The following is a 16,236-nucleotide window of genomic DNA, read 5'->3' as shown; positions in this document are numbered from 1 at the left end:
TGCACGAGTGGCTGCAAGAGCAGTGAGCCAGCTCAGAGGCATAAGAAGCCATCAGCTCCACATCAGACTTTCAGAGTGGCTGATTGATTGATTTAGACTTAGTGGTGAGGAGATGCATAATTCTTCTCAGGAGACTTTCTGAGTCATAAGGAAGAAACCTAGGGCTAATTGAGATACATGTATATAGGCCACAAAACAATTTGATGTAGGTTTTAAAACAAGGGCTGCTTAGGAGGAATCCAGCTATCTAAATTTGCCTTAACATGCTTCTGACCATAATAGTAATTAACCAGTGTAAGATTCTGTCCCGTGTTTTCCATTCAGTGCCCCTGTCTTGCAGAATTTCATTAAAGATCTGTCTTCTGGAGTATCCAGTCTTCCTGCTCAGCAGTCTGTCCAGTGTGTCTTAATGACACATTTGGTTCTGATGCAGCAGTTGTGGCCCAAGGAAAAACAGCAAGTCAAAATATTCCCCCCAATATCCAGGAATCCAAATCAATTTTTAACATGACAAGCCAAGGCCCCATTTCCTTAGTTCAGTCCCACTGGTTTATTGAGGAGGGCTAAGTGCACTGTGCCAAATCATTCAGCACTGCATGTTGTGTCCTTCCCAATCTAAGCTTGCAACCAAGTATATGTGTGTTTTTATTTCAACAATGGATTGTGGTGCTGGATAGCCACTGAAATGACTAGAGATGTGTTAAAGGGATCGCTGTCAGCTTGACAACCAATGCCTGTAAAGATCGTTTCCTTATGTCCTTACATTCTGAAAAGGGAAAGAATTTTATACAGCCAAATTGTCCTTTGCTCTTTTTTACATTTTACTTTACTCTCATCTTGGGCAATGAAAATCAGTGAGGTCAATTTCATTTCTCTTTAGAGTCAGTTTCATCTTTAGGTTCTTGTTATAGTATTTCCCTTTCAAATACTGCAGGGTCATGCCCATTTGATTAGAAAGAACTCTTTTTGTTGTTGTTTTTTCTGCTTTTTTAAGCTAATGAAACTTTTCTACTGATCTTAGGTTTTCACAAAAAGCTTGTTTTTACAACATTTTAATTTCTGGTCAGATGTGAGTTGACGGTGTCCGTTAAGTTGAGCAATGGTTTAGTCTGCCTTTCGTTTAGAAGGAACATCTATGCATGCTCCCTCTGTTATACTCTCCCAGTGCCTGTCCAAGAACAATTCTGCCTTTAATTAAAGGGGAATAATAATCCTTTGTTCTTTTATCCGAGGATCTCAAAGCACTTTGCAAACATTAGTTCTCAAACCCCCCCGTGAGGCAGACGTCAATATTTCTGTTTACAATGGAGATGATTAAGAGACAAAGAAGTTCGGTGACTTTTCCAAACCACAGGCAGAACCTAAGGATGGAATAGAAAAGTCCTGATTCCCAGTCCTTTGCTCTAGCCACTAGACCACTCTAACTCCCCCAGCAACAAACTGAAGCAGTGATCTTGGATAGGAAGTGTGTGGAAGTCAGTGCTGCAGCTCTCCGAGTAGTACCAGTTGGAGAGATGTTTTCTGAAACTTGACATGTGGGAATGGAAACTCGGGGTTTTTTAAAAAAAAGTTATACATCATTTTTATGACTTATACTCTATTGGTTTGCTATGCTGGGAAATGACTTATGGGGGGTCAGTTGGGGACGGGTTGAGTTTTACCTCTTGAGACACAAATAAGGAAAGTCCTCTTTGATTTGAAATGTATTTCCCTTCACATAAAAATAGAAGTTAGAGTTTTGCTTTTGTTTTGATTTGTGGGACTTTACAGTGAGCCAGAGAGTCAATGGGAAGGAAAACAAAGATGAATTTTGCTGTACAGAGAAGGGTTTTTCTGTCCACTGCTTCCAGTCAGACTCAGCCCATGTCCCCTCCAGCAGGTAAGGTTTTACTCTCTACCTGTGGTTAGTGGCATTTTTAGCACTCTTTCCCCTCCTTCTAACTGGGGTAAGGCTGTTCTAGGGAGACCATGCTATCGGTGGGGTTAGGTACAGAACCCCCCTTTGCTGCCCTTTATTACAAAAGGGGGGCCTCACTCCAGACCTGTATTCACACACACTGATCTCTGGGGCTCTTGTGTTTTGATATTTTGAGGCAAGTAATTTAAAAACTCATGCTTGTGAAACTGAGTTTACAGAAAAATGGAACAAGCAAGACATTCATTGCACATCATTTTAAGATTCCTGCTCTTCTTTTACTTCTTGTGTTTTGGGTCTTTGTCCCCCGTTTGCACCTGGGCAGACTGAGATGCATGGGGATGCCAGTCACTGGACAGAGAGACCCGGTGGGAAGGAGCTCTCAGATCAGGGAAGCCTCCCACCACCTTAAAGGAAAGGGGCCCTGAGGTAGTGGTATTGGCAACCAGGAAGAAGGTGGTAAAAATGTTCCAAAGTGGTGTGGAAAGACCCCGAAGCGGAGGAGTGGGTGATGAGCAACACAAATCTCCTTTTTGTCCAGCGCGGCCGATGAGCTTACAGTGTATCAGAGGTTATGAAAAGCTAAACAAAGCCGACCCGGTACCCTCTGAGAGCCAATGGCAACGCATTCCTAAGGGGGAAACAGGGACCGGAGGACACGACTGTGGCTGTGATCACAGCAGCTCTCCCACGCTAAAGCTGTGGCTACATCGGCGCTTTACAGCGCTGCAACTTTCTCGCTCAGGGGTGTGAAAAAACACCCCCCCCCGAGCGGAGCAAGTTACAGCGCGGTAAAGCGCCGTGCTCTAAGCTAATCCCCTCGTGGAGGTGGAGCACCAGGAGAGCTCTCTCCCGGCGACCACACGCGCACTTCAACGCGCTGCCGCGGGACGTTGCCAGTGTAGCCGTGCCCTGACCTAGTCAGTTCACGGATGGGAAACGTCAGAGGAAGATCCAGGGTGCTGAAGGAAGTGGAGTCAGGGTGTTGGTAGATGGCACTCTTCTCTCTCAGACCGTGTGGAGCCAGGGCCACAGAAGTAGCATTAAGGGAGAGCTGTCGAATCCTTTGGGAGGAAGAGGCCATTAAATGTAGATCTTAAGCACAGGCCCTCGTTAAAGATGCGGTGGTGTTTCAACTGTCCTGTTATCTGTCCTAGTCACATTCCAGGGGTCCCATTCACCATTCCTGCACCATTATTGCCAGATTGCACTAGTGTAAATGGCTACACAAGGCCGGGGTGAATTGGCTCTGGTAATGATGTTCAGCCTTCCCAAGTTCCCCTTGTTAGTCTCTAAGGTGCCACAAGTACTCTGTTTCTTCACGTGGATATAGCATCTTCTCCACTTCCTGTCCTAAACCATTGTAGAACATTGCTGTGCCCTGTTAAACAGCTGCTGCGTTCCACCCTGTGGCGTGTGAAGCACATTCCAGCGTCCGTGTGTTTGTAAAGTGCCGTGAGACCCTTTGGGATGAAAGGGGCTCCATGAATGTAAGTTATTGCATTATTTGATGGAGGTCAATGGATCGTTAGTGAACTAGACAGAGAATAAAGGGCTGCCTAATAGGACAGGAAACAGCCGTTCTGGAAGTGGACAGGCTGCGACTGTGAGAAATGCTGTAATGTTTGCAGTTGGGATTCCAGTCCAGCGTGACGGGCCATCACCAGCGTTCCAGCCAGCACAAAACATGGCTATTGGGGGAAACCAGCAACACGCGCATTAGACTGTTGTCACATTTCAGTGTTTATCAGACATGATAAATGAGAATTTTGTCTCCGTCTAATTGCTCTGATGAGCTAAAAACCAGCGGTGTGTTTTCAGACGAGTGCGTTTGCAGTTTGCAGCAAGCAACTGCTGCGAAGGTGGGGCCTGATCCTGCTCCCACTCCATGGCCGCCCATGGCAAAACTCCCACGGGACTCTGCAGCAGGAGCAGCAGCAGGTCCTCCGAAAGAACCAAGCCCTTATTCCTCTGCCACAGCTTCTTTGAAGCAAGCCAAACTCCAACGCCACCACCAAGCCAAAGCAAACACGTTCGCATCCGCTGCATTCCCGCTGCCTCCCATTTCAGTGTAGGAGAGCTAAGAGGAGCCATTGGAACAGTTCCTTCTGGAGTGATCAGGACGCTCAGTTCGTCACTGTTCCGCTTCTCAGTTACACCAGTGCAATGTGGTGTAGAACGCGAGGTAGTGTTGGACACGCACGTTCCATGCTCTTTGCACTGGTGCAAATGACTGCACAGGGTGCAGGGCAGTGGGGAGTCGGGGCCCTGATTTCTAGGGAATTCCTGATGCCAGGCGACCCACAAGGGCTCTGGGACCGATTAGGAACATGGACCCTGGACTCCAGCAGCTGGGGCCTGATTTTTCCTTCACCCGAAGGCCACTTTACACTGACATTTGCACTCCCTTTACACCACCAGAGTGTTGTCAAGTCGCCTTGGTGTAACGCAGGATCAGGCCCATGGCATGCATTCTGGATTCAGAGTCCTGAGCGGCCCTCCAAACAAGCATCTGCACGAGACGCCGAGAGAGGAGAGGCACTGTGGGCACAAGTGTGTCTCCCCTGAAATATCGCTTATTACTTCTTAGCATCCCCTAAGAGCCCGGACCTGCACCCATGTAAGTCGATGGCCAAGCTCCCACTGATTCCAGTGGTGCAGGATCAGTCCCAGCGTGCAGTTCTGTTCTTACAAGTGACTGTAATAAGGACACCATGGTGGGGCTCTCAGGTGATTGTCTGCTTGTGCCCCCAGACTAGAGGGGCTCAGTTTATCTGTAACAATCGCTGCTTTTAGCTGCCAGTGCTGGACGCTGTCTCTGGGATCTGTGGGTTCTTTCCACTTTGCACGTCATCCGTGGAATAATGATCAATCAACCAAATTCTGTGACCTCTGGGCAGCCCCACTGAGGATCACTTCTTGTGCATGGCCAGTCCTGTGCTGGGCAGTGGGGAATACCGGGCTGTCTTCAGCGCAGGCTGCACTGATGTCCCTGAGGGAACGTGGCCCTGTGACTGGAACATCAGATGGCTGCGCTGTTGATGATGCATGAGAAGAAAGGGCCAGATGCTCAAAAGGCATTTAGACACCTCATTCCAGCTGATTTCCATGGGAGAGACTGGGCCAGACCGACTCTGGCTCCCTCTCACAGCTGTGTTGGCTCTGCAGGGCTTATGAGAACTTAAACAACTTATTTTGGTCACTCAAGTGAGCTGCTCCGATTTGGAATCCGCCCAGGGTCAGTTCTGCCGAGTAACTCTCGGCCATGTTTACCGGGGAATTCTGCAGGGCAGACCCACGCTTTCAGCTAAGAATAGGTACCACCCACTGTATGTCCCATTGCTTTCAATCACATGGAGGCAAAGCTCCCGGCCTCCAGGTTCTTATGTCTGCATGACAGCGAGATCAATAATGTCTCCGCTGAGCAATGGGGCAAAGAAGAGAGAGGCGTCTTTGAATGAACGCCTCAGGCCTGAATTCTCTTTTACACTAGGGACCCTTTACATTAATTTGGCAGTGAAAATGGCCCTTACAGTGAATGTGAATGTCATTTATGCTGTCTTTACACTGCCAGAGTGGGGCAAAGAGGCCTCAGTGTAAATGAGAATCTGACCCTGAATGTTCAAAGACCAAGCCTACCCCTACGGATGGCAGGAGTTTTTCAATTGCAGAATCAGGCCTTTAATATGGCTAGTGAAAACTCCTGCCGGAGACTTTCCCGTGACTGACCCCTCATCCCCACTCAGGGTGCTCTCGACAGAAAGGGCCCATCTTGTTTTCAGTATGGATAGTCAATTGGATAGCAGCCACACCTTTATGTACCCACAACTTTCCTTTGGAAGATGCACAGCAAATGCTTCCAGAAAGCATGCAAGGGACTTCCTGTTAAGTTTGCAAAATTCCTGTTGATTCCTCCCCGCCCCCGTTATTTTATTAAATCTCACACAGACAAAAATGTGTTAAAATTGAACACAGGATTTTAAAAAAGAGAACACCAGAGAATCCAACAGCCCATGTGCCATCAGCAGCCTGGATTCTGCCCCTCTTGAAGTCAATAGGAGCTTGGTTACTGCCATCAATAGGGACAGAATTGGGCCCTGCCGTTCTATAGAATGTGACTAAAGTTTGGCAGTTTGCATACTTGGGGCCTATCCTGTAAAGGAGCTCACATGGCGCTCCCACTCATTAGGCCTTGAGAGAACTCTACAGTTCTGGCATCTTCCTGGCTAACCAACTCCTACTTCTCTGCCTTCCAGTCACTCCTCACACCCACTCCACTGCCTTCCTCCACTGCTCTCTCTGCACACAAACTCACCAGCTTCTTCCAAGAGAAAATGGACAAAACACGACATGATCTTCCCCCTCTGCTGGGCAGCCTTCCCCTCCTTCCACTCTCTCCTCCTCTCCTGAACTCCCCCCACCGTCTCTCATCCCCAGCCTTACTCTCCTTAGCTTCTCACTCTCCTCTGGCTCTTCTCCCTCAGAATACCACCAGGCTTTCATCTCCCCCATCTTAAAACACCAGACCTTGACCCCGCTGGCCTCTCCAGCCATTCCCCATCTCCCTTCTCTGGCTCAGCTCTAAGCTCATTGAACGCACTTTCTGTAATTGCTGGCTGGAGTCCCTCTCCTCTAATTTCAGCTGAGACCCTCTCCAGTCCAGCTTCCGCCCCTTGCATTCCCCGGAAACGGCTCTTGCCGAGATCTCTAATGAATCCAAGCCCAGTACCGGTTTTCCAGCCGCATCCTCCTTCACCTGGCAGCTGCCTCCGACACAGCCAGTCGTGCTTTACTTCTGGAAATCCTGTCCTCCCTTGGCTTCTGTGACACTGGCCTCTCCTGGTTCTCCACCTGCCTCTCTAATCGTTCCTTCAGCGTGTCCTTCAGAGGATCCACCTCCTCCCTCTTCCAGCTTTCTGTAGGGGTTTCACAGGGCTCTGTCCCTGGTTCCCTCCTCTTGTCCCTCTGCACTGTATCTCTGGGGTATCTCATCTGCAAACACAAATTCAACCTCCACCTCTGTGCTGATGGCTCACAGATCTATTCGGCTCCAGACCCATCTCCTTCTGTCCAAACCAGGATCTCAGCCTGTCTCTCCGACGTCTCCGCATGGATGTCTAGCGTCAGCTCAAGTCCAACATGGCTAAAACAGAGCTCCTAAACTTCCCTCCCCCCATCTTCCTTTCTTGATCGCTGGGCATCAGCTTTGATTCAGACCTCTCTCTAGGTCTTCCCACCCAGGCAATATCTAAATCTCGCCAATTCATTCTGCAGAATATCTCTGCATACGGCCTTTCCTATCCACCCATGCAGTTCAAACTGGCATCCAGGGTCTCATCATCACAATTTCTGCAACATCCTTTTCTCTGGCCTTGACAAATGCAGCCTTGCCTTGCTCGGACCCATTCAGAATGCTGCTGCAAAGATTGTTCTCCGAGCCCAAGGCTTTGAGTATGTCACCCCTCTCTTCTAATCCCTCCACCAGCTCCCCCTGCTCTGTTGCATCAAACAGAAGCTGCCTGTCTTCACTGTGAAGGCTCTTCCCAGCCTAGCCCCACCCTACCTGTCATCTCACAGTTGGTATCAAAATATCAACTCCCACCTCCAGCTGGCCCATTCAACCAGCCTCCAGCACCTGCTTGTTCCATTTTCCTGCTTTCTCCCAGGCTGCCCCTCATAAACATCTACGGGAATGACACGTATGGGGGAAGAGACTGTCTTTGGTTCTGTGTTTGTACAGCTCCTAGCACCAGTGGGTCCTGGCCCACGACTAGCTCTCCTAGGCGCTATGGTAATACAGATAATAAATCCTGATCATAACAACTGAGGACGCTTCTCAGAGCCCAGCAGATCAGAAACCAAGAGGAGGGGAACCAACAGTTGCAAGAAAAGTCCATGGGCCACCCCTGCCTCATGCCAGCGCTCCAGTAGCGATCAGTGGTGCATGTCAAGTGAGTGGGATTTGGCCTCGGAGGCAGCAATGTAAACTCTGTCACCCTCCAGTCCTGTCTCCATGGAAGCTTCCCATTTCCGTGGCCTCCAAGACTCTCTTAGCATCACTGTGGCAGGTGTCTCACAGTCGCTCCCGCTGGGCTCCCTGCTCTGCTGAGGCTGGGAATTGTTCGAGATGATGCCAATGTCTCTCCCCATGACCGTCCAGGATATTTAGCCAACACATTCCTATTGATTTCAGTGGGGCCTTTGAAGTCAGGGTCAAGCCTGTTACCAGCCTAGACTGCAAGCTCTTCGGGGTGGGAACTGGCTCTGGCATTGTGTATGTATAGTGCCTAGTCGGACAGGGCCCTGATCCCGGACTGGGGTCTCTAGGGGCCAGATCAAAGGTCTTTAGGCACCTAAATACCTTGGAAAATGTGGCCACAATAGAAATAAGAACAGAGCATTCTAGCAAGGCTGGAGGAGTGACCCCCCTCTGCTGCGAGGCCTGTAGAAAATTGGCGGATTTATGACGGCTGCTTGGAGGAACAGATGGGGAGAGCTGACACTTTGTGTATTCATAATAACCAAGAGAAATTTGTCTTTGTGCATCTATGGCTGTAAAAATGGTGCATCATTGTATCTGACTGGCTCTCGTTCCTCCCCACCCTCCATATGTCACTTGTCTTCTTGGGTAGGGCAGGAGCCGGACATCCGACCCTGCTCCTGCTGAAGGCAATGACAAAACTTCTGTTGACTTCAGCGGCGGAGGATCAGGCCCTAGGTCTTTGTATATGGCTGTATAGTGCCTGGCACAACGGGGCCCCAGTCCCAAGAGAAGGCAAAGGCTGGGTGGGTTTTTGTGTTGCCACCTGGTGTCAGGACTCATGCTACTTGCCAAGCCCCCCGCAGCAGATGACCGCCAAGCAGGCGTGTCAGAACATGCTCGGGGGGCCTGCCGTGCTCCAGGCATGTACAGCCGGATCCCGTTGCTCTGTTTACTCGCAGTGTTTAGTGAGTATGTTTAAGATCCAGGAGCTCCAGACAGCTGGTAAATAGCATGAGGGGTTGTGTGTGTCTTTTGTCATGTGACTCCATCATTAAGCACTAAGCTGCCCACCTGTTCCTCTAGGAAGTAACACAGCGTCTCAGTCCGGTTTCCAGGTAACAGCTGACAGGATGGGCCAGTGGCTGGCACCGGTGGCGAGGACAATCGCTTAGGCCAAGCTTGGTGAAAGCTGCTTGTGAATGTCCAGCGGGAAGTCCCGTTGGGCCTGGCTGTCAGAGGTGCTGGGCGCCCGTGGAGCTTGGGAACAAAATTTCCTTGTGGGCAGAGTACTCCAGATGAGTCCACTCTGGGGTTGCTGCACCTTCTGCTGAAGCAGGGACCCGTGGTCTGAACTGATAAGGCAATTCCTACATCCGTCAGTGAGAGACAGAGTAACTGCTCAGCTCCCCCCATTCCTGCCAAACTGGCTCGAACCCCCCTGCAAGACCTTGTAGACTCACATGCTCCAATGTGCAATCCCCAGGTTGGACCCGAGATGGTTTTATAGGCCAGGCTGAAATGCACAAAATACTCCCTTGTAAAATGTGTCCTGTAAGGAAACCCGCTCCCCGCTGCGGCTGCTCTGCTGCCCCATCTGCTTGCTTGGAAAGCTTCCCACAACGGTGATGCAGAGGGAGGAGGATTAGGAGAGTCTAGTCCAAATCAGCCAGCAGCACGAGGGATCGCTTAGCAATACGAGTGTAGGCCTCTATTACAGGCAGGCTTGGTTTGAACAGTGCAATAAACGCCCCGCAGCCAAAAGCACTTGAGGGTGGTAGAAGGAAGGGCCTATTGGGAGGAATTCACACCCACGTGCAGCTAAAAAAACACTTTCCTGGGGCCAAATGTATCCCTGGTGCAGCCCCACCACCTTTCGTGCAATTACACCAGGGATGCATTTGGTCCACAATGAAGATGTTGAGGTGGGCAGGCAAAGTCAAGTCCCCTTCGCCCTGCCCCCATAACCACCTCTAGGTCTGTGGGGCAAAGGCCCAATGATTTCTCTCTGCAGGCATCCTGCTGACGACATTTGCAGGTGGAAACACCGCTCCCGTTCCACAGGCCTGCACTCTGGGTGTCGGAGGAAACCCCAGCCCGCTCTCGGCACGACCGTACTCATCGTAGCATCTCCCTGCTGCTGGGGCAAACTCAGAGCCGATGTTCCCAGGTGTGATGCCTTTACCACTCACTTCCCCGCCCCTTATCCCCAGGCCCTTGCATTGACAAAGCAGAGGTGGGAGGCATATTTCGGAGGGAGCTGCAGAGCCGCTGTTCTCTGTGGCATAACATAACGATAGAGCACACTGTGGTCCCAGCCACCCTTAATAATTCAGCCTTCATGTCTGGGTGACTGCCCTGCATCCGTTTCCTGCTGGAACCATCCACCCGCTTTGACTGTCTAACATCCTAAGCCCAGCGACATGTAGGGTTGGGCTGTGAGGGTTGCTGTGCTGAAGATGCATCTGTGTGGATGACTCTCTCCAGGGCAGTGTCCATTACCAGGCTGAGGAACTGTCCACACTCCAAGCCTTAAAAACAGTTCCTGGGACAGCAGCACTGCAAAGAACAAGACGGAGACACTTCCCCCATTGTGCCAACCTCGGGGTCCCTTCCACCGCCATGGTCTTGCTCTGCGCCTCTTTCCACACGGCTCCCTGACCTCGGATCAGCCTAGGTGCCGATTTCTTCCTGAGACCCCCAAGAAGCGGGTCACTATCACGTAGCCTGAACTATAGACCCTGAGGTAGTCTCCTCTGGGCTTTCTCAGCAGCGGCCCGCCTGCTCCTTGTCTCCAATACTTCGATTGTGAGCGATCCTGGGTAGTGAACATGGTTACCTAGCTGCTCCCTCTGCCTCAGACCGCAGGGTGGGGCTGATGCACTGGGGAGGAGGGGGGCAACCTCCTGCACCCTCCCCGCCATGGGCAATGCGGAGCTGCAGCTTAAAAGCCACAATTAGCCCTGGCTGTGTGGGTGTGCTGTCCCCGTGGGCAGGGTGAGCCTCACTGTAGGCAGGAGCTGGGGATGAGAGGAATTCCACTGCCCCTCACAGATGCTCTTTGCTCTCCCGGATAGGGGCGCGAGGGCCCTTGACTACAGAGTCCCTGTGTTCATGCAGGGGCAGTGGGTCCTCCTGGAGCAGAGACCCAGCCAGTGTTTGCAATATCTGGGGCGTAACTCAGAGCGCCCAGTGCAATCCAACAGCACAGCTGGACATGGCATCCCATTTCCCACCCCCTCGCCTACCCCCTCGGCCCCCTGGCCAGGGGGTTCCCAGGTATGCTGCCTCTTAGTCCTCATCACCCAGGGAGTCACCTGACGAGGTTCGCCTGCTCCATATACTGGGCTCCTGAGGGCTGGAGCTAAGTCCCTTTTAATCAGGCTTGGGGAAGCCTTATGGTGAGCCGGCTGGCGGGAAGGGAGGCGAGCGTCCCACCCTGGACTGCCCTCTGGTGGGCAAGGCCAGCTTCGGGTTGAGGGGGACACATGTGTAGGGGGGTAAGCGTGCGTGCAGCAGGGGAATGGCTCTCCAAGGTGAACCCACTCCCTGCGAGATCCTGGCCAGGAGGTGAGGCCTCCACATAGCGGCTGTGAAGTGAGCCGAAATCCCCAGAGCTGGCTACGAGCCATGGTTTTCACCAGCCACCTTAATCCATCATTATCTGGGCATATTTCGGATCCTTGCCAAGAGCAAGGTGGGGAGGGGAGCAGAGGGGGAAGGGGGGAGGGCGTGTGCATCACGCTTCCCCTATTCCCATGCCATCCTTTCTGCTGCCTGTGTGTAATTAACAGAGTAATTAAAAACAGGAGGAGTTAATTGGTATTCATTTATGTAGCAGATGTTTTTAATTGAGATACGAAACAATTTACCTGTTTACATAAACAATAGCGAATGAAGGCTTGTAAAACAGGGATTTTTTTTTAAAAAAAAGAATTAAAATTATTTCCTTTTCTCCCAAACTGGCTTCTCACTGGAAAGCAACAGCCAGGACGCTAGCTGACACTGCTGAATTGATGGCAGAGAATGAGGGTGTGGTTATTAGTTATTTGTGGTACCGTCGCCTTAGAGGCACCAGACTGAGATCAGGGCCCCTGTACAAAGACACAGTGAGATTCCCCCAAAGAGCTAAATAGACAAGACACATGAAAGGTGAGAGGGGGTTATTGGCAGACTGGGAATAGACCCAGATCTCCTGGCTCCCAGTCCAGTGCACTGGTCGCTAGGTCTCTCCAGTGGCTGTTGGGTTTTTGACTTTCATTTATCCCCACAGGAGTGCATCAGTCTGAAGCGGGTCCAACTGTAAAATTTGGATTGGGTCCCCCTTGGAGGCGTTTGGGTTCATAGTCTGGCCCATCTCTAACACACTTAGTTACTGAGGGTTATTTGTCGGAAGACAATGAGGAAACAAGGAGGAATGGGACCTCTGGAATTAGCAGACTAGAAGAAAGTGAGTCCATGTAATCCTTGCAAAACTGATTTAATCAAGGCTCCATAGTTAATATTAAATAAATCTGGCAAAGTGAGATGCAAATTCTGGAGTTCTGTTGTCTCATGGTGAAAAGACTCGCGTTCCCGAGCACACCCAGTGGGTGGAGCCCTCCTCCGCGGAGGCGTGGTGGGAGGAGGCTGCTCCACCTGTCTCGCGATGGAACAAAAGCGGTCTAGTTTCATCCCCGTTACCAGATTAGCCATGTGTGTTCATGTGTCTAGCCGCAGGGAGACCAAAGTCGTGGAGTACAATTGTGAAAGGAGATGCCTAATTCTCCAAGGGCAGGCCTGGCTGTGTGGGGATCTGCTAGGACCTGCCAGCTCAAGGACAACCCACTGTAACGAGAACGTTTTGTCAGAGTGATGGCCCTGGCTGGAGAGCGCAGGGGATGCGGCTGCTCTTGCTGGTGGGGCAGCTGCGAAGGCTCTGCCTGCAGGAACCTTAGGGCAATAACCCTCGGTTTTCAGATTGGGTCTGGTTTCAGGGGGATGTGGATTGGACCCCTTCAGTGCTTGCGCTCACCTCTGCGGTGTCTGGGGTGGACGTGGTGCTCCGAGGTCTCCCCTGGCCCTGGGCAGGATCTAGACCTGGCTCTGGGCCTTTGCAGAAGGAACTTTCTGGAAAAGATCAACTTGAGTCATGCCTGACCAATCTGATTGCCTTCTATGATGAAGTCACTGGCTCTGTGGATGTAGGGAAAGCGGTGGACATGATATTCCTTGACTTTAGCAAAGCTTTTGATACGGTTTCCCACAGCATTCTTGCCAGCAAGTTAAAGAAGTATGGGCTGGATGAATGGACTATAAGGTGGATAGAAAGCTGGCTAGGTTGTCGGACTCAACGGGTAGTGATCAACAGCTCCATGTCTAGCTGGCAGCCGGTATCAAGCGGAGTGCCCCAGGGATCGGTCCTGGGGCCGCTTTTGTTCAACATCTTCATTAATGATCTGGATGATGGTGTGGACTGCACCCTCAGCAAGTTCACAATGACACTAAGCTGGGGGGAGAGGTAGATATGTTGGAGGGTCGGGATAGGGTCCAGAGTGACCTAGACAAATTGGAGGATTGAGCCAAAAGAAATCTGATGAGGTTCAACAAGGACAAGAGACATGGCACTTGCCAGAGGTCATGTGTTGGGTGAGCTGGGGGCTCAGCTGGGCTTATAGCCTCACAGCGCCGTGTTCCAACCACAGGACAAAACGGCCACCAGTTGCTTCTCTGCTTAAAATGGTCAAGAGATTAACAAGCAGGAGGGGCTCAGCTGACTCCCTCACCGCACTGATCTAGACGATGGCTTACAGGCCTTCTAGGGGCACCGCTGGCAGCCATGGCTGGCAAAGCAGTACCCGCCTGGAAGGCTGGGGAAGGACCAGTGAGGACTAGACACCCTTGAGTTGAGCCTGGCAGGGAATCTAGAGAGCTGTAGGGAAGGGACAGAAGCCCTGCCAGTGAGGACTTCTGAAAGCAGACTGGAAAACAGACCAGTCCTGCCCTGCACCAACGGGCTGCAGAGGACCTAGCCGAGCTGTTCCATCTCTGAGGGCTCATCCACCTGAGACAGCAGCACATGGATAAAGGGAGGTGTGAATTTAACCTGATCCAGGCAGACCACTGCAAAGGGTAGTGTGAACAGAGCTAGTTCAGTAGAAGGCTTGCTGCAGTTCACTCCAGTCAGTCAGGACCAGTGTCACTAAACCAAAAGAAGCCAAATGTCGCCTTTGGCACCGGCTTCACTGAATCAGTTTAAAAGCCGACTCAGAGGATACCGGTGCCATTTTCTCATGTGGCCAAGCCTGGAATCAAGGACCCGCCCGTCCCGCTCTGAGGCACAGAGTGACATCTTGTTCCATGTTCTCCTTGCGCCCGGGCACCACGTGTCTGGGCTGGTGAGATGCTGAGATGCTGGTGAGACACCTAGGCCCACCGCTCCACCGTGGGCACCTGGCACCTCCCAGCAGCGGGCCCTAAGATAGCCACAGAGAGCAGGAAGGGGCCTAGCTGGAAGGCAGAGTCTCCTCATATTGAGCTCAGCCAGACACAGGAAGCTCTGAGCTGCGAAGGGTGAAAAGCACAGACCGCCCCAGGTAAGGGGGTCCCTATGATCTCCAGGTTACCCCAGTAGCCTCCTTTGGCGGCCTAGTCAGGTACCGCCAAGGCCCAGGTCTTGGCTGGTGAGAATTTGAGTCGATAAACGTGACAGCCCGAATTGCTCTCTTCCAGGAGGCTGTAATGACACAGACAGGGTTTGCCCGGTGGTGGTAGCGGTGAAGGGCACTTTCCATCACGGTCCTTGGGTCTGGGGATGCAGTGAGAGTGAACTCGGGAGGGAGCGGGGTGCAGAGGGGAGATTTCCGCACATGAGCTGTTCCAGAGCCCTTCTGTCATTGCTCTATGTCAGCCTACGAGCACATCTGGTTCCCGACTTTCCAGTAGCGTGTGTTTTCTGCAGCAAAAGTCCCCATTTCGAAAGCATGGGAGCGGCGAAAGCCAGGTTTCATTTACATGATGCGTGGGAGTTTCATTGATTTGCTTTGCTTTCAAAAGGCGTCATTTGTGCTGACACAGGCTTAGAACAAACTGAAAGCAACTGCGCCTGCTCCCCTGGCCTCGCCCGCTGGGCTCCCCAAAATGTGCCACTTCAGGTGAGCGGCACGATGTTGTCATGGCAAAAACCCCCAAGGCATCGGCTCAGAGCATGGTTGTGGGATAGCCACGTGGCCCCTGTCGAAGCCGCTGAGGGGACCTGGGTATCGCTCTGGAGGGCATGAAGAGAAGGAGACGACTCTGGAGAACGGGGCTGGGAAAGGCTCTGGACCTAACACTGCGGGGACAGTTGGGTTCCGGGTTGTGCTGCATGCTTCATTAACGAGCCTTTGTGTCCTCAGCTCGTTAGCCGTTTGCTTTTCTTCTGACCCCAGACTGCATCAGTCTCATTTCTTTCTGCTCCAACCCTGAGCTTGGCTCATCAGGGGCCCGCCCCCGCCCAGCACAGAGCAGAGAGCTGGCCATGCAAAGGCCGAGGGAACGGGACCAGGTCACTCTCGCTTAGTGACAGCGTGAGGGCCGGGGAAGGGGAGGGCAGCATGTAGCTAAGCACCTCATTAGTAGGGTGAGGTGGCGAAAGCCCCCCCAGCCACTCCTCAAGCTCGAGAAGGAACTGTTCTGTGGGTCAAGACTGGAACCCGCTGGGGGATGCCTTACATTCCCCAAGTCCTGCCGTCCTGAGCCAGGCAGAAATCACCCTCAGCTCACAAGCAGTCCCAGGACGGGCTGCAGAGAGCGTTGCCCGAGGAAGCATGGCAGGAGCTGGCCCTGCATCACTGTCTATGCTAAACCTGGCCGTCTGGGCCTGAGGGGAATCCTGCTGCGGTCCTGCCCCGGGGCTATAGCTCGGCTCATTCTCCTCTGCACTTCCAGCAGCTGCTGTCAGACAGGCTCTGCGACTCGACTCCACTCGTGGTGCAGCTGTTCTGGCAGGAGCGGGGTTCAGGTGTCCCTGCCGCTGTCAGGAAAGCCTGCGGTGGGAAGGCTGCCCAAGGCTGGCTGTGCTAGGGGCATTGCACCGCTGCTGACTGCGGCTAGAATACACGGCCACGTTATCCCCGTGGCCCCGACCTTGAGTCCCAGCCACCAACATCCCCCAAAAGCAGTGCTGGCCGGAGAGGGACACAGGCTACCACCCCTGGGAGCGCAGAGCGTCACCTGCTAACGCAGACACTCTGCAGTGTGGACGCAGGCCAGCGCTACCTCCCCTCGCCCCTTTCCACAATTCCCTCCCTGTGCCCGGAAAGGACAGACGATTCCCCCCACAGCTCGCTGGGGAGGAATTCACAGAGCGGCTCAGCTTAGT

At 52.2% G+C, this 16,236-nt stretch overlaps 1 protein-coding gene across 13 annotated transcripts in view; it reads left to right on the top strand.

The window, feature by feature from the left end:
- CBFA2T3 (CBFA2/RUNX1 partner transcriptional co-repressor 3) overlaps positions 1-16,236 on the top strand; it is a 110,587-nt gene that overhangs the window by 40,496 nt on the left and 53,855 nt on the right. For 9 of the 13 annotated variants that reach the window (XM_048816867.2, XM_048816868.2, XM_048816870.2 and 6 more), the window contains exon 2: positions 1,771-1,879. The exons of the other annotated variants lie outside the window; for them this stretch is intronic. In XM_048816867.2, coding sequence (XP_048672824.1) covers positions 1,786-1,879 — 94 coding nt within the window. In that variant the 5' untranslated portion in view covers positions 1,771-1,785. The remainder of the gene's footprint in view (positions 1-1,770; positions 1,880-16,236) is intronic. 13 annotated transcript variants of the gene reach the window in all.

This window comes from Caretta caretta, chromosome 12 (assembly GCF_965140235.1).
Source record: "Caretta caretta isolate rCarCar2 chromosome 12, rCarCar1.hap1, whole genome shotgun sequence".
NCBI classification, from domain to species: Eukaryota; Metazoa; Chordata; order Testudines; family Cheloniidae; genus Caretta; species Caretta caretta.
Note: the sequence above shows the minus strand (reverse complement) of the source record. Positions and strands in the feature narration are given on the sequence as shown.